This window comes from Rhea pennata, chromosome 1 (genome assembly GCF_028389875.1).
Source record: "Rhea pennata isolate bPtePen1 chromosome 1, bPtePen1.pri, whole genome shotgun sequence".
NCBI classification, from domain to species: Eukaryota; Metazoa; Chordata; class Aves; order Rheiformes; family Rheidae; genus Rhea; species Rhea pennata.
In genome coordinates, this window is record NC_084663.1 from 160,186,034 (window position 1) to 160,202,207 (window position 16,174).

General features: G+C 35.2%; 1 protein-coding gene across 2 annotated transcripts in view; it reads left to right on the top strand.

Moving 5' to 3' along the window:
* The window catches only part of STK24 (serine/threonine kinase 24), a 67,769-nt gene extending 51,649 nt beyond the window's left edge, over positions 1-16,120 (top strand). For both annotated transcript variants that reach the window (XM_062566825.1, XM_062566826.1), the window contains 6 exons: positions 1,550-1,735; positions 2,760-2,902; positions 5,220-5,343; positions 6,235-6,303; positions 8,296-8,432; positions 12,187-16,120. In XM_062566825.1, coding sequence (XP_062422809.1) covers positions 1,550-1,735; positions 2,760-2,902; positions 5,220-5,343; positions 6,235-6,303; positions 8,296-8,432; positions 12,187-12,223 — 696 coding nt within the window. In that variant the 3' untranslated portion in view covers positions 12,224-16,120. The remainder of the gene's footprint in view (positions 1-1,549; positions 1,736-2,759; positions 2,903-5,219; positions 5,344-6,234; positions 6,304-8,295; positions 8,433-12,186) is intronic.
* Positions 16,121-16,174: the final 54 nt, after the last annotated feature.

A 16,174-nucleotide genomic window follows, 5' to 3' on the forward strand; every position in this document is an offset into this window, starting at 1 on the left:
AAGCCCATAGCCATCCATGGCAGCATTCCAGTCGTGAGCTATCCCACCATGTCTCCGTGACTGCAATGAGACCATGGCCCTGTGACAGCACACAGATCTCCAGCCCCTCCTGTTTGTTCCCCACGCTGCGTGCATTGGTGTACAGGCATTTCAGAGAGGTGGTCATGCCTGCAGGTTTCCCAGGAAGGGTGTACTGGGGTCACCCATAGCCATGTCCCAAACGCACATCCCCAGCTGCAGGCACGCGTTGGAGGCCCTCCAACCCGAGTTGTGATTTGTTGACTACCCACTCTCTATGACACCCCCCTCCTCCACCTAGTTTAAAGCCTTCTTTACTAGGCTGGCCAAGCTGTTGGCAAAGGCATGCTTTCTGCATTTTTGAAAAATGCAGTTTTAATTCAGGATTTGATAAATGTATATGTTCTATGTTTTTTTTCTTTGCTAATCAGTGGAATTAAACAATATCAAATGAAGTTCAAATTTATATTCCCAATATTATGTTCTCAATATTACATTACATTTCTGGACTGCTTAGGCATAAGTGAACTATGTATTCCTGACCTACTATACAAAATCTGCCTATTCTTTGTAATTTTATTCAATCCTGTTCCCAAATTGTTTGTTTCTTTAAGATACTCTTTATTTTTTTTTCCTCTGACCGTGTGTAATATTTACAAGGCACTGTAATTGTGTTTACTGCTTAAAAATAAACAAGAAGTGTAATATTCCACATGAATACTAAAATTTCAGCAGCTTGTATGAGACATGTAAATAATAATTCAGAGCCATGCATTTTAGAACTTAGGAACTTCAGAACTTTTCTTTTTAAATCTTTCTTCCTCTTGCACAGGGCTGGTTTTTGGCTATATGAACATCAAAGTTGGACTAAATTTTACTTAGTAGAGTGAGACAGGAAACGCTTATGGCAATACTGCAGTAAATTGTAGCTAACAATGGTTAGTCAACTCTCATCTGAACCTGTGGGAATAATTTTTGTTCAAGACTTGAAGCTGTGCAGATCTTAATGTGGTAAAATTTACTAATGGTATAAGGTTGTTTGGATGTACTTCAATATGGTAAATAAAATACTGTTTTACAGCAACTTTACTAACCACTGCTTTTAAAAAAAAAGACTTCTGGAACTGTTGAGCAGCATTACTCTTAAAAAATTCCTTCAAAATCAATTCTAACTGCGAATTAAATTATATAGACTTCAGAAAGATTTAGAACTAATGAGCAGAACTGCTGAACTTTATGCACTCTATTATATGTGATGATATGCTGTGTAGAGAGTAATACCTCTGTATTTATGAACTGCAGTTTAGCAAGGCTAATTTTATTTAAAAAAAATAAATTGAAGACCAGGCATGAATGTTTAAAACAATATGTTCTAGGAGACACAGAAAAATGGGAGCAGATAGGCAGAGGATATTAAAAAGAACAATTTGCACATGAAAGCAATTTACAATGAAGGTTAAAATCTACCTTTGCAAGCAGCATTGCTTCCCTTCTTTTTCCAACCTAATCTTTGAAGTATTATTTATTACAGGCAGATATCTGGTCATTGGGCATAACAGCCATAGAACTTGCGAAAGGAGAGCCACCTCATTCAGAATTACATCCGATGAAGGTTTTGTTCCTCATTCCTAAGAGCAATCCACCAACACTGGAAGGAAACTTCAGTAAATCTCTCAAAGAATTTGTCGAGACCTGCTTGAACAAGGACCCAACCTTTGTGAGTTTCAAATGTTTGTTATTTTCTAATAAAGAACTTGACTGGTTTACACATATTGTCTATGAAAAACTCCTTTGCAAGGAATTTGGGGGGAAAATCAGTATCAGTAATGTATTTGAAGAGATTAATGAAAGTTAAAACTTGCTATTTTCAGGTTGAAATGCTTTTTCCTTTACCAATAACAATACTGTGTATTTAGCATTCTGATTTTCAAAATTGAAATAGACAAAGCATTTTAAGATATGAAAGCAGAGTGGAACAGGTAAGGAAATAGTGCACCAGTAGATAAACTTGATCAGATCATAAACTTGTACAACTTACAGATAGCTTTTCTTTGTCTTCTTTATTAAAGCACTCTGAAAAATCAACTGTTCTATTAAAAAAAAAGCATTTAAGGGTTCCAGTCATAGATTTTTTATGTGCCCTTTTTTCACATGTTGGCAAACTTTTGGCTTTTTTAAGCTATTCTCTTTAGCTCTTTTTTACTTAAAGATTTCTACTGTGCAGGACTTTTAATACAGAAATTGGTCTAAATGGGAGATAGATTTTCTTGTGAACTCTTTTTAGCTTTTTTTTTTTTTTTTGGCTATCAGGTTTGACAACTAGATCGATAAAGCACGGCAAAAAAATTATTGACAGAAAGCTTTAAGACAGAGGCATCATTTCTAATATTGTTCTAATACAGCCAAAAGGACGTTTGAAAATTCTATCCCAAGTGATGTCAGAGGCTGTAGTTCAGTTGAACATCAAAGGAAGTTAATACGTTGTTTAGGCACTTTTGAAAAGTTTATTGTTTAGTCTCTGTGTAGGAAAAAATGCATTTTAGCTTTCCTAGTGTGGGGCAACAAACTCACCAGCATCTTAACTTTTTTTGTAGATACAAATAGATATATTTAAGATATACAGCATCAAGACACAGTCTGTGACAGTATTGCTTGATTTGCTTAATAGTCTCTTTATAGTGATTCAACTATGAGTCATTTCAACACTTTCAAATACAAATAAAAGAATCCTTTCTTTTAAGAGACCGACTGCAAAAGAGCTCTTAAAACACAAATTTATTTTACGAAATGCAAAGAAAACCTCCTACCTGACTGAGCTTATTGATAGGCACAAGAGGTGGAAGTCTGAACAAAGTCACGATGACTCCAGCTCTGACTCAGATACGTAAGTTTGATGAATTTGTAAAATATCCTTTATAAATATAGAAGCTGAATAGTTTCTTCTGGCACACATGCTGTTTTACCTACTTAGATTCTGTTAGTTATTTACAGCTTTTCATGTAACCAAGTAACCATTAAATTTTAATTTCAGTGTTACAAGGGATTTAATTTAAGACTTAGTCACTGAGAATAGTTCATCTGGCGCATTCTGTGGTATCCTCAGTGATGTGTTGTCTAAAGTCCCTTGCAAACATAAAGCCAGCTATGCTGCTGTCACCTGAGCAGAAGGTAGGCCTCACCCTACACAGCCAGGTAGAAGCTGTGTATGTATACTACGCTGTGAGTGTGTGACCACCTAAGGAGGGGAGTTGTCTGCTCGTTGGCCGGCTGACCTTGGTTTGGCCGTCTGAATAAATAGGTGGAAGAGCATTCTTGCATGTGAGGGAGAGAGCTGTTGGAGTGATGGCTGCATGATAATGGGGCTTGGGGGCAAAAGAAAATTTCCCTGGGTTTCTTTGTGACAGTTTTTTGGCCTAACCTTCCAGGGAGATTGAGTTGCTGCAGTATGGTAGCCATAAAATATCATTATTTATAGAAAAAAAAGAGGAATGTTGGAAATATTTCCAGACTTCTTTCCTTTCCAGTTTTTACTTCTATCTCTCTGTCAAATTTAGATTGAACTGCTCAGTAGCTTCAAGAGGAAAGCCAATTAAAAATAGTTATGACTGAGTTACAAAGTTAACTCTGGTAGTCTAGAAGTAATCTTGAGAATAGGTGTTGTTGGTTTGCAGTTTAAACAATACGACTTTTGAAAATCAAGTGAAGGGAGTGTTGCAATTTCTTCATGAGCTGATTAAATTCCTCATTAGAATAAAGAAAACACGAGTGTTCTCTGTGATTCCAGTCTGTATGCTAATGGCAAACATCAGGCTGGTTATGATCTCTTGGCCACCAAAACAAGTGTAGATTTGTCCTACATTATTGATGGCTCAATTCCTAAGTTCCATCCCAAAACCAGGTCTGATTTGGAAGATAATTTACTTGTCCTAAACTGATCTCGAATCAGTAACTAACTCATAGCTTGAGGTTGTGGCTCATCATTCCTGTGGAATAATGAGACCAGTTTTGATGATGTGGCATAGGAGAGAACTGGAACTAGAACAGTTTCGGAGCACTTACGAGATGATGTAATATTATGCCTCAGCCAGTTTTCCCCTCCTGTGCTTCCGGAACAACCGTTGTGTTAAATGTGGTCAGAGGGTGTGTTGATTTGGCATGTAATACAATGGAATACTAACTTTCCAAATCAGTGATAAAAATTTTTCTGTAGGGTCACCTTGCTAAAGCTAAGGTATACATAAGAAGTAGACCTGCTTCTTTCAGTGACAGACAGAATTTGGATATTACTTCAAACATAAAAATTGAAAATTTTTATTACACTGATCTACTGCTTTTTAGCCTGATAGGGCACTACAGATATTTTTTGCACAGTGGCCATTAGATGCCCTTTTAATTGATGATGTTCTTGAAGACTGTTCCTAGTTCATAGATTGGAAAGCAATTTATGATGGTGAGAGGAGAAACTTCATGCTGTGATTGTTAGTGTCGGTGCAAGTATATGTGTGTTTTTAACTTCACAGGAGTTAAAAGGTTGCTTTTCTTCACTAAGCCATTCACAAAATAGGAGAAAAAAGATGCATTTGTGTTGGTGTATTTTGTTAAATACATGCTATATCAATACTTATTTAGCTAAGTTTTTGGCAAAGAAATCATTTCCCTTGTAAACTGAGGCTGGGGATGGACCAGCTTCTTCAAAGGTATTCTAAACTAGGTTCTTAGCTATTTTTCTAGGCAAAGAAGTGGATGAACTATTTAACTTTTTTCCATTCCCTTCTCTAGTAGTTTGAGATCCTCCACAGAAGCCAGTTTTCAGGTAGCAATAATATACTTACGTTCCGTGTTTATGAAACTTTGGAAATTGTTTTGGATCTGTAATGCCTATCTTTCTTCTTAAAGTTAATTTAATATTTAGTGAAGTACCTTAGTTTTTTTTTTAATAAAAGCCTTTAATTTTGCAAAAAGATAAATGATGTTTTTTTCCCACTTGTCTTGATATTCCATGGTCTGCACAATAGAATCCTGATCTTAGCACTGAAATAAAGCTTTATGCTCAGACTATGTACTGAAGAATATTGACAATAAGATGTGGTTACTAAAACTTTTTCTTCTTTCTCTCTTTTCTCTCTTTTCTCTCTTCTCTCTCTTCTCTCTCTTCTCTCTCTTCTCTTTTCTTTTCTTTTTCCTTTTTTTAAACTCCGAAGTGAGCCAGATGGCCAGGCTGCAGGTGGTAGTGATTCAGGAGAGTGGATCTTCACAATCAGAGAAAAAGATCCCAAGAATCTAGAGAATGGAGCAGCCCAGCCTTCAGAACTGCAAAAAAATAAGGTATTTAGAGTGTTTACTTTATTATATAAGGAGATAATTCATGCTTCAATAATGTAGTGGGGATTGTTCAACATTGTTCATGAATCTTATTTATCTTACTTCATATATAACTATGAAAGCATTTGAATTGTAAAAGTTTTCAAACTTTTGCTAAAAATGTATGTCCTACCATTGTTTTATTCAGAAATTTATGTTCTGGACAAGTGTTTTAATTTGAACTGGCTGTAGATATGTCTTTTTTTTTTAGTTTTTGAAATCATTACATGCTATAGCCAGGACTGTGGGGAGAAGGCTATGTTCTGTTTTATTTTAGTTAACTTTACACTAGGTTTTTAGCAAAAAAGTGCTTTACTCTTCTTTTTAGAAAAAAAGAGACTACAAGGTAGCAAAAAAGAAAACATGTTTGAGGTTCTTCTTCCCCTGCCCCCCCCCCCCCCCAAAAAAAAAAGAAAAAGGTGGGGGTGGTATTTAGTTGCTGTTCTACCTTATTTTCTGCAGCCTTTGTGTCTGGGAGTGATAGAGCTATACCCTAGCTGGGAAAGTTTTTAATGTGCATTTTAATCAGAACTGGGGGCATGTAAGATAAGTATTATAGCATGTGGGAGGCACCTAAAAAAATTCAGCATCTGTGTGTTTGGGTGCATGCTGAGGAGTGTGTGAAAGAGCGAGTAATTTTGAACTTGCGTGCATTTGAGATGTTAAAGCCTCAAACTTTAATCCAAGTTTTGGATCAGCCTATTGCAAAGATTTTGTGTTTTTGTATGTATATAGAAGCACATTTTTCATACAGTATAGTTTGTTGGAACTATTTTTTTTTCTGTAATTAGAAACAAAATGCAATGAAGACACTTTTTTCAGAAATAAAATGGATTAGATTTTTTTTCTTTGCAGGAAAAAGATATCCCAAAGAGGCCTCTATCTCAGTGCCTGTCTACAGTTATATCCCCTTTATTTGCAGAGGTAAGTTGTTGCGTTAAAGCAATAGGATTTATGTCTCCAAAAAATTGAAAAATAAAACAAAAGATACTCAAGATTTCTACAACCCATTTGAAACTTGATGCGTTAGTCCTCCTTATAGTTCTTGCTTTAGCCTTTACTTTCATGGATGTCATCTTTTGAAATCTGAGTTTTACTTCTAATGACACTTGTGCATGGTAGTGCACAAGTGCACTTATGCATCAACCATACTAGCCTAAAGCAATGCATATGAAAAATAAAAAGGAGTCTAAATGTTTGGATTGAATACTCATTTTTAATGCTATAATATGTGTTTATCTGTCATTTTATCTGTTAAAAATTTGTAAGTTCTTCAGTTCTTCACAACCATGTGGCTGTGGAGTAGGCTAGCAAGAATGTAACTTTGGAATTTCAGTTTTTAAAACTATATTGTATATCCATTCTGAATTTTATAATATCTAGTGCTTATTTTTCCAAATACTTTATTGAACTCTATTGAAAAAATCATATGGAAAGGAAGCCAGATATTTATGAAGATGTGATTATTTACAATTGTTAATAGAACTCTTAGAATCAAAAATTTCACTTTCACTCTATATTTGATGTGAAAGTTTTTTATTTAATTTTCAATCATTGTTACTGTTACAGAAATAAAGGTGTAGAAATTTTGTTACAGTGAAAGGATGTCCTAATTTTATCCTAATGAGTGAAACCTACTTCAGGGTATTATCAAGTTTTGCTTGCTGCTCGGTAAAATACTCAGTATTGAGTGCAATAAAACAGTTACATTACTTAAAGGAGAAGACCTTTGTATTGGGTTATTCAGACTTAATATATTAAGTGGGCATCTTATTTTATGTAAAATGGAGAAATATTTGAAATAAGGATTTTGGCATTTTTCATTGCAGTTTATGTGTTATGACTTGCTTGCCTCTCTTTAAGAAAATCCTTTCAATTCCCTAACTTCCCATCTCCCAAAGACTTTTCTGATTGCTCTGCATCTCTTTTGGGTTTTCCTTTTCCCTTCTGCGTATTATGCATGATGCAGTTTGTGTACCCACCGTTTTCCATAGTCCATCCTCCACTTTTATCTTTCCTTTATTTTCCTTTGTCTTTTCCTCCGTACCCTTTATCACATGTCTTCTGGAGATACCTACTCTGTGTTTGTCTGTCTCATGGCATCACTCACTAGTCGCTGTCTTATGCTTTGCCTTTCTCGCTTCCCATTCTTATTTTAGTATTTTTTTATTGTCCAATATGAGTATATGGTTGCCCTATCACTGGTGCAGGAACATAAACATATTTCATTGCAGTCTTTATGAAGATTGTCATTTATTTCCATCTTCGTAGTGCGTAGCTAGCAGCAGAGGTTACAGAAGAAGTCTTCCTTAAACGCTTGCTGGATACTTTCGAATGATGGGACTAGTGTCTGCTGTTTGGTTTGCACTTTAGACCCCTTTTCTATGCAACTTCCAACAGATGGCTACGACTTTCTCAAACCATTCCAAAATTTCATTGCAGGGTTTCCCTTTTTGGTGGCATATCTAATGGGTAGTCTGTTTGTTGTAGATGCTGATAGAGTGAAAACATTTTCTAATGGTGCTCACCCAAGTGCATCTGCAGCATATATGTATAAGCTCTAGATGTGTAAGTGTGTGTATGAAAGTGAGCATGTATAAGGAATACATCTTGAAATCTAGCAGCTACAGATATATAGGGCATCTTTCTCAGGATACTTTGTCATGATTTTTGAACATTAGGACACTGAAAAAGACGTGTAAATGATTGAAATCATAAAAATGAATGATTCCTAATGACTACTGCAAAGATTGCCTTAAGGGTGAAAAAAGTCTTCAAGAGTGAGAGTGTACAACGAAAGTCAAATTCTGACATTCTAAACACTAGCAGTTACTGCCTAGCAAGCTTTTCCATTATACTGTTTATGAAAATATTTATGAATATCTTAGTAATGTATCTTTGTCTTTTTTCCTTTAGTTGAAAGAGAAAAGTGAGGTGTGTGGTGGCAACATAGATTCCATAGAAGAATTGCGAAGGGCTATTTATTTAGCTGAAGAGGCTTGTCCAGGCATTGCAGATTACATGGTGTCACAGCTTGTGCAGAGGCTTCAGAGGTAAAAAAAAAAAAAAAAAAAAAAAAATTTTACTGAGGCTTACAGAAATTTGCAGATCCTATTTTTCATTTATTTGGTTAGTGTTAAATTGAAAGAATTAGTTTAAACTTAGAGGAAAAAGATTTTATGCTTAAAATTTGCACAATTAAGTGTTTGCTGAGTAGACAAAAACATAATATCAGCAGTTCTAATTACTAGCTTCAAGTGATAGCTTGTACACCAACGTTCATACTGTTGGTGTATGTATTGTGTATCACTTGAGATTTTTCCCTTTGCATTACCATAGGGGGCATTGACAACTCTTGGTGCTCTGATATATATATGTTACAGAGGATGCCTTACATTACTCTTGATTTCTTTTGCATGCTTTGATAAAATTGAGTGTTCTTTTAGTTTGCATTTCTTTTAGTCACATAGCAAGCAGTTCCTTGTTCATTAAGAATAGTCTGTATGGCCTTTTGGTTTTCCCTCCAAAACCAGCTTTTTGAACTACTTCAGAAGATCAGATTTCATAAGAGATTTATTTACTGCATAGACTAGGAACATATTCTTAGTAAATACTCAGTTTACTCCTCTTTTAAATATTACAAAAGTAAAGATTGAGATAAATTTCAGAAGTACTGCTTGAAGAGGCTTAAAATGCTTCCTTGAATCCAGGAATTCACAGCTATTGTGAATCAACACCATCCAGGCTGTATTGCCTGGTAACAGGAAAAGTTCATGGCCGTAGTATACCATGTACTGCTGCCTTAAAAAGGTTTGCCCTGAAGAAATACCTTGCTTATACTGTCTCTAACCACAGCCTAGTAAAGTTTAAGAACTCATACCTCTGAAGTTAAAAGCATAGGGTTGCTAGGCTGACACTCTTGCATTCAGTAAAAATCAGTACTGAAAAATCTGCAAGCAGAAATAGCCTTCCTTCCTTTCTGGAAGTATGAAGCTCAGTCAGTTTCTCTAGTGCTGAAAGGTAACTCCTTGATGCCAGATATCCTAGTTCTCGTTTATTTGATACTGAGAGGCTTGAAAGAGCTTCTGGAGCTTCCATCTGAACTTCTGTTTTCATTAGGGATCCAAAACTGACTGTCTTTCATCAGCTCCTGGTTTCACTGTCAAAATTTCTATCCATCTGGTACAGGGCCTGCCTGTAACTGGGAACCAGAGGCTTTCAATTCTGCAATCGAAGCTGAAAATGACTTTGTGTGGAGACAGGCTTCCCACTGGGCACTTCTGTGGTGGGTGCTGGAGATAGATAGTCTTACTTATACCTGTCTCAACAGCAACAACAGTTGTCACTTTTGTTCAAGGAAGTAGATTTCAGAACCCTTTATACGCCTATTTAGCATTATGTTTTTCTTCTCTCATGATTCTGCTTTCCTTGGACTACTGCTGTGTTTCTCATGCAATCCTGCCATAGTTTAGAAAAGTTTGAGTAAAATCTTATAAAATAATTTAAATAGCAGATGACAGAAAAAAATGTACTTTTTTCTATTTAAAGGTGCTTGACTGACTTTTAATATTTCAAAGTGATTTTGCTAAAATATATTGTGACTTTTGCCAAGCTTTATTTTTTTTAAGGTAAACAAACCCAGCATTTTCTAATATTTGGGTTAATGTTTCTATTTTCATCACAGTTCTTGCTCAGTCAAGGAGGTAGACAGATTCTAAGATGATTGTCTTCATTCTGTTGCTTGTTTGTCTTCTGATGAGAGCCGTGCATACACATAAAATGTATACTGTCCTAATTTTCAGGGAGAAAATTGTAGGTCTGAGGGTGCAATTCCCTTGATTGGGGCTCTTGTCTCCATAATTTTGATTGCATAGTTGTGACAAGTGGTGTTAAATGGAATATGTTGCTCTTCATTTATTGTGTACTTTGCTGAGGGGAGAAGAAAAGATTTGACTAAGCTGCTGCTTTGTGAGGGCTGTACATTTGAAAAGGTGGTGGAAAGACGTCATTCTCTTCATAGGGCAATTTGGACCATTTAACCCCATTGACTGTTACTAGCCAGTTTAACAGCATGTAGAAGGTTTTCCCCTGACTGTGATTGTGTGAGTAGTCTTTATTTTGCATATTAGAATCTAATCTATGCAGTAATCATCATTTCAATAATAAAATTAAAAAACAAAGTCAAATTGGGGGAAAATAGAGAGAGACCTTTTAAAAAATTTTTTTTCCTCCAACTCCCCCACAAATGTAGGGCTGCTTATTTACTGACAGACAGTTTTGAAACAATTTTCCTTTAAGAGAAAACAAAAATTTGCCATGCAAAAATGTAAAGGTAATACTGGGGGAAAAAAAAAAAAAAAGATGTAATGCCTACAAATAGCAGCAGAAGAATCCTTCTGATAAGTTTTTTTGCATGGGACATACTACCTAGGTATTTCAGCTAATCACTCATGTAAATTTGTCTACAGAAATAAGTAAAAACAGCATTTATATTCTAGGTGATGTCTCACCTCTTACATAAACTTCTCCCTCAGGAAAACCCATTCATCAATAATATCTACCCATCTTATTGCTAATATTTGGCAGGGGGAAGGGAGAAGAACGGTTGTTAATGGTGATTGCCAACTCTTGGGAACAGTAAGGATCATTACAACCTTTTAAATTACGCAATCCGTAGCTTTATTCATGTCATTAAATAATACTAATTGCAGTGTCTGTTAGTTTAAATAACTACTCGCAGAATGGAGTAGTTCCTCCATTCCTCCTTTCTAATTAATTTGGAATTTTAACTTTCTTATGGTTGGATAATTAAGTTGACAGTGGGTATGTATCTGCTATTGGCAATTTTTAAAGCCTTAAAAGCAAACCCCATTCTGGAATGAACAATTACCATATTGTCATAGTATGAACCTGAGTGCTGCTGGAAGGTTGAGATCATATATTTAAAAGCTTTTCAGTTTTGTGTATGTTAAATTTAAATGCAGTTATTTTTTCTTAGCTTGACAGTCCTCTCAAGTACAGAGGATTTGAAATATCACTGTTTCATCATATTTCAAGATGCCTCTTAATATTAAATTGTTGACATTTGTATTAAAATTACAGTCTTTTAGAACAACTTCTACAAATGCACTCTGTTATATCACTAAATTCTTGTATTCAGTTGCAATAGCCTTTCCATTTGATAGGCAAACTACAGATATTGACTTTTAGACCACACGTTTCTAACATCATTTTTATTCCTCTTGTGATGAGTTGAAACTGAATTCCCTTAGTTTGTCTGAATATGTTAACTGAGATCCTCAAAAGAACTAGCCCAACAAATTGAGTGAATCCATTCACTTTCCCCCTCTAATTCTGATCTCTTATTTTCAAAGTTTTATTGAAAGTTTAATAGGTTTAAAAAGTGTATCCCTCTTTGGGGGTGTTTTAAAAGTCTATTTAGACTGGGGAATACAGTTTTTCTGCCTCTGTAACATTTCAGAATGATTATGATATAAATTTGCCAAATGGGAAATTTTGCCAACAACATGCACAATACTTGAATCATCATATAGTATTTAGAAACACATTTGAACACAGGCTAATACCATTCGCTAGAAAAGAAGCTATGTTCTAATTGGACACATTTTACATGTTGTTCAGATCTATGGCTTTTTTTCTTGAAGGAGAATAGCCGTGGTAGATGTCATTCTGAAGGAAAAAGGCTTGAACTTCCACAGTGTAATGGAATAACTTCTAGTTGCTGCTTGTTATATAACACAGTTCTGAAGGTGACAAGAATAACTTTTTATTTCATTTTCTCTCCAGATATTCAGTAACTGGAGGAAGTACTTCATCCTACTGAAGTAGCGTTTCTGACTTTTCTAAGACAACGGAGATTCCACGGTGTCTGCACTGAAGAAGCGCACCCTGATATTGTTCTGCCACTCACTGACCTGAAATGTTCTTGGGTGGAAGGACATTCCCAAATGTGCAAGAGCAAAAATGAAGTCTCTCAGATGGAGGCAGTCTTTTTCAGCTCCTTAAAGATACTGTGTTTTTTTTTTTTTTTTAATAATAATAATAATGCACATATTCCAGGGAGGTGTCTTTTTGTAAAATCTGAAATGTATATTTAGGTTTGTGATAGGGAAATAGAAGATATTGAGAAACCTCAGGTATCTTGCTTTAAGAATTCCACTGGGAGATGGAGTATGTTCTGTTGGAATTGTGTACAGATATGTATATAATGTCTTTTTTAACTGAAAGCCTTTCAATGTGCATAAGGAATCACTGTGTACAAAATGGTAAAGTGCTTCTGTAGATACTGTTAGTGGGGTAAATATTTGACAGGCCATAACTGAGTATTGCCTTGCCTTTATTACATGTAAATTTTGAATTATGTGATAAGTGAATTTTGGGTTTGATTTTTGTATGTGAAGGATTTGCCATTGAAAGATAGATAATCCTGTATTATGGAGCCTTCTGTTTGTACCTCAGCAAATACACAATTTGCTTCTGTTTCTCCAATATTCCTTCTTTTTTATCTATATTCTGAGTGTGAATTTTTAACTATGGTACTACTTTTGGTTGTTTTAAATTTAACACACCTTGTCTCTCAAAGCTTTAAATTTAAATGATAGTTTTTCCAAAAGAATGAGCTTTTTCATGTTTTCAGTTTTAAATTGTGCCAATGCAAATTCTGAATCATGTGTTGTTCAATTTTAGTAGTAGGTATTTGTGAAGCTTGTAGTGAAATTCAGACACAATCTTTTTTTCCATCTAAACATGTTTGAATGCTCACACAAATAAGTTTTTATTATTACCTACATTTTTTCTGAAATATCTGCTTAAGCTGTTGGCTTTGGAAGAGTGGCAAATATTTCTTCAATTTGCCTATTTTTATCATTAAAATGAATTACTTTCAAAGTAATAGAAAAATTATCCATATATTCAGCGTTCAGTCCTGCTATCTAAATCTGTTCAACTCTTTACTGGAAGTGATAGAAGTCAGGCAGAATAACTGCAAAGCTGAGCCCGCGTGTTGTATGCTGTGCCCTGTAACTTGTCTCCCCAGAGAAAAATTACTTCTTGAAAATTACTTCTGAAGATAAAATTTCCAGTGTTTCTGTGAATGTGTCTGGATAGTTGATTAAGGTTTTAAATTTCCTTGGAAATAGTGACATTAGTACATGCATAACTGGTTAGGTGGTACTTTTTCACAGTAATACTCTGGAGTTTGATTTCACCAAACTTGTTTCACCAAGGCCATATTCAGGTGCCTATTTTTGTGGTAGCCAAGAAAGAGACATTTTTGCCGTGTTTTAATGAACTGATGATTCTATATTTGTGGTGACAGTGAGGTATCTTATCTGTTTAAATTTTAGAGACTAAAAATTTGGAAATGAAAGAGTTAAAATAGGTACAGGCATAGCTACATAGTTTTGTGCAAAAAAGGCCCAAGCTCTCTAAACATTACTGAGGCAAAGTGAGGTTTTTCTTGTAATACTTTATGGCACCGTGCTCGCCCTTATGTATGCATATTTATAGCCTTAATTATTAAATTAATAATACAATTTTATTAATTTAATAATAGTGCTAAAAAGAACACTGTTATGCTATGAAGCGTTTACCCAGGTTGAACGGACAGACCGGGTACACGTGCCCCCTCCTTCCAGCCGCTTGCTCGGGCACAGCGCCGCTGCCAGCCTGATGACTGATCAGCCTTCCGTCACGGCCAAGCGAGCTTAGAGAGGCTGAGCGCTGGTTTGTAGCGCTTGATTAACATCTTCGCATTCTAGGCGTTCTTATGTGCCTTTAAAAAAACGCTAAGGATAGGTTTACCCTTGAGGAAACAAATTCAACTCTGCTATTCAGAATTTGGCGGCTGAATGCAGTGCAATGGGGAATTTTGAAATCTCAACGTTAGAACGTTCAGCAACTTGATAACTATGATGTGCTGTTACAGCATATGGAACTAAAAATATGTATTTGCATTTAAAATATAGATAGCTAGCATTGTAATCTGGAATTTCAAGAATGTCAACATCAGAAAATCACGTGAAATTCTAAAGTATGTTATTGCCGAACAATCATTTAAAAATTAGGAAAATACGTATTTTTTTTTTTTTTTATTTGTATTTTAGTTACATTCTAGGATTGTCTGTTGAGGAAGCACTTCTCCATTTGAGTGGATGATTGTAACACAATTTGCTTGGTGGATGTGTCCCTTTGTTTAGGAGCATAAAATGAGTCAACCTGCTGCAAGGCCAATGGACTACAAGGCTTAGGACATTTAGAAAAAGACAAAATCTCATTTATGGTAGAGATGTGTATTTTTATATGTAACATATAGATTATTTAAATATAGATTATCTTAAAGTAATATTCACTGAGTGCTGTTTCTTGAATGTAAAATTGCAATCATTTGCTATTGAAAAGTATTGACGCTTTAAAAAGATCTATATTGGTAACAGAAAAGCAGCTTCATTTGAAAGAAGCATTGTGTCAGTTTCTGAAGGAAAAATAAGTGTATAGATATTTTTAAGAGGTTATCATCTCATGCTAAATATCATCTCTGCTAGAATGTTGCACTGATGATTTTTCTGTGCAGGTAATAAACTTTCACTCAGTCTTGTATATACTAAATAACATGTTATCCCGACTTATGCAAACATTTAAATTAGTGGAACTGCGTACTTGTCAGGGGTTTCAAGATTCAGCAGTGAATAAACTCACTCTGTTAAAAAAAAAAAAGAAAACAAAAAAAGAAAACTAGTCCTTTGAACTGAAGGCTTGCTTTTTGTAATATCAGATGTGTACTCTATTTTTTTAAACTTACTTAATTTTCCTTGGAGTTGCACTTTTGTAGTTGATCACCAGTTTAGTAAAGTATCAAGGCATGATTGTTATAGTGCAGAATGCTTTTGGTAAAATAACAGAGCAGTTATTGCTCTGAAGTGCCATGGTTTCTTTGCAGCTTTGAAAATTTTGTATATGTCCGTGTGGGTATGGACAGATGCATTTCACACATTACTGTGAAATGATTTAACTGAGGGAAAAGCAATTCAGCTTTCACTGTGGGAGAAGGGTGGCTGGGAGGGGAGGACAAGCGTATGCACATTGGCACTTAACTGCAGAGCAGCTGGCGTGCTGTAGGCTCACATCCTAGTTTATCCACCGTAACTTGTTCATCTGGCCGTGCTCTTAATGTACTTGTGAAATGTCTGCTTTAGCTCTTAATCTCTTATGCAGCTTGCTTTCTTTTTTTTTTCTTTTTTTCTTTTTTTTTAACATGGTACTGTTTGTAATGGTTTTACATTAGCCTTAAAAAAAAAAAAAAAAAAAACACAAAACATATGTTTGCCTTCAGAAATGTCACCACTGGAAAAAATACCAGAAGTGTTAATAAGCACAGGTATAATGCAAGGATCAGAACAATCATAAATTATTTTTATAATTTGCTGAGGAGGAGCTTAAAGTATAGCACAAATCTGCAAGCTTGCTCTTTTTAACTATTTTGCAGATGTGCTAGCAATTGCACTGAGCATATGCAATAGACTTACTTAACTAATGGGGTTTCTGCCTTCTTTTTAAGCATGATTACAGAGGACAATTAGAGTGTATACCTTGTTTTCTGTAATATTGCTGCCTGTTTATAAACATGTATTTAACAACTTTTACTTTTGTCACTTTACACCAACATAATAAACTCCATGTAAACTAGATGACCTAGAAATAAAGAAGGAAACGTTAAATGAAATTTTGCCATCTGAGTGATCAGTAAGAAGAGCTGCTGGCATCCCCTCCCAGAAGG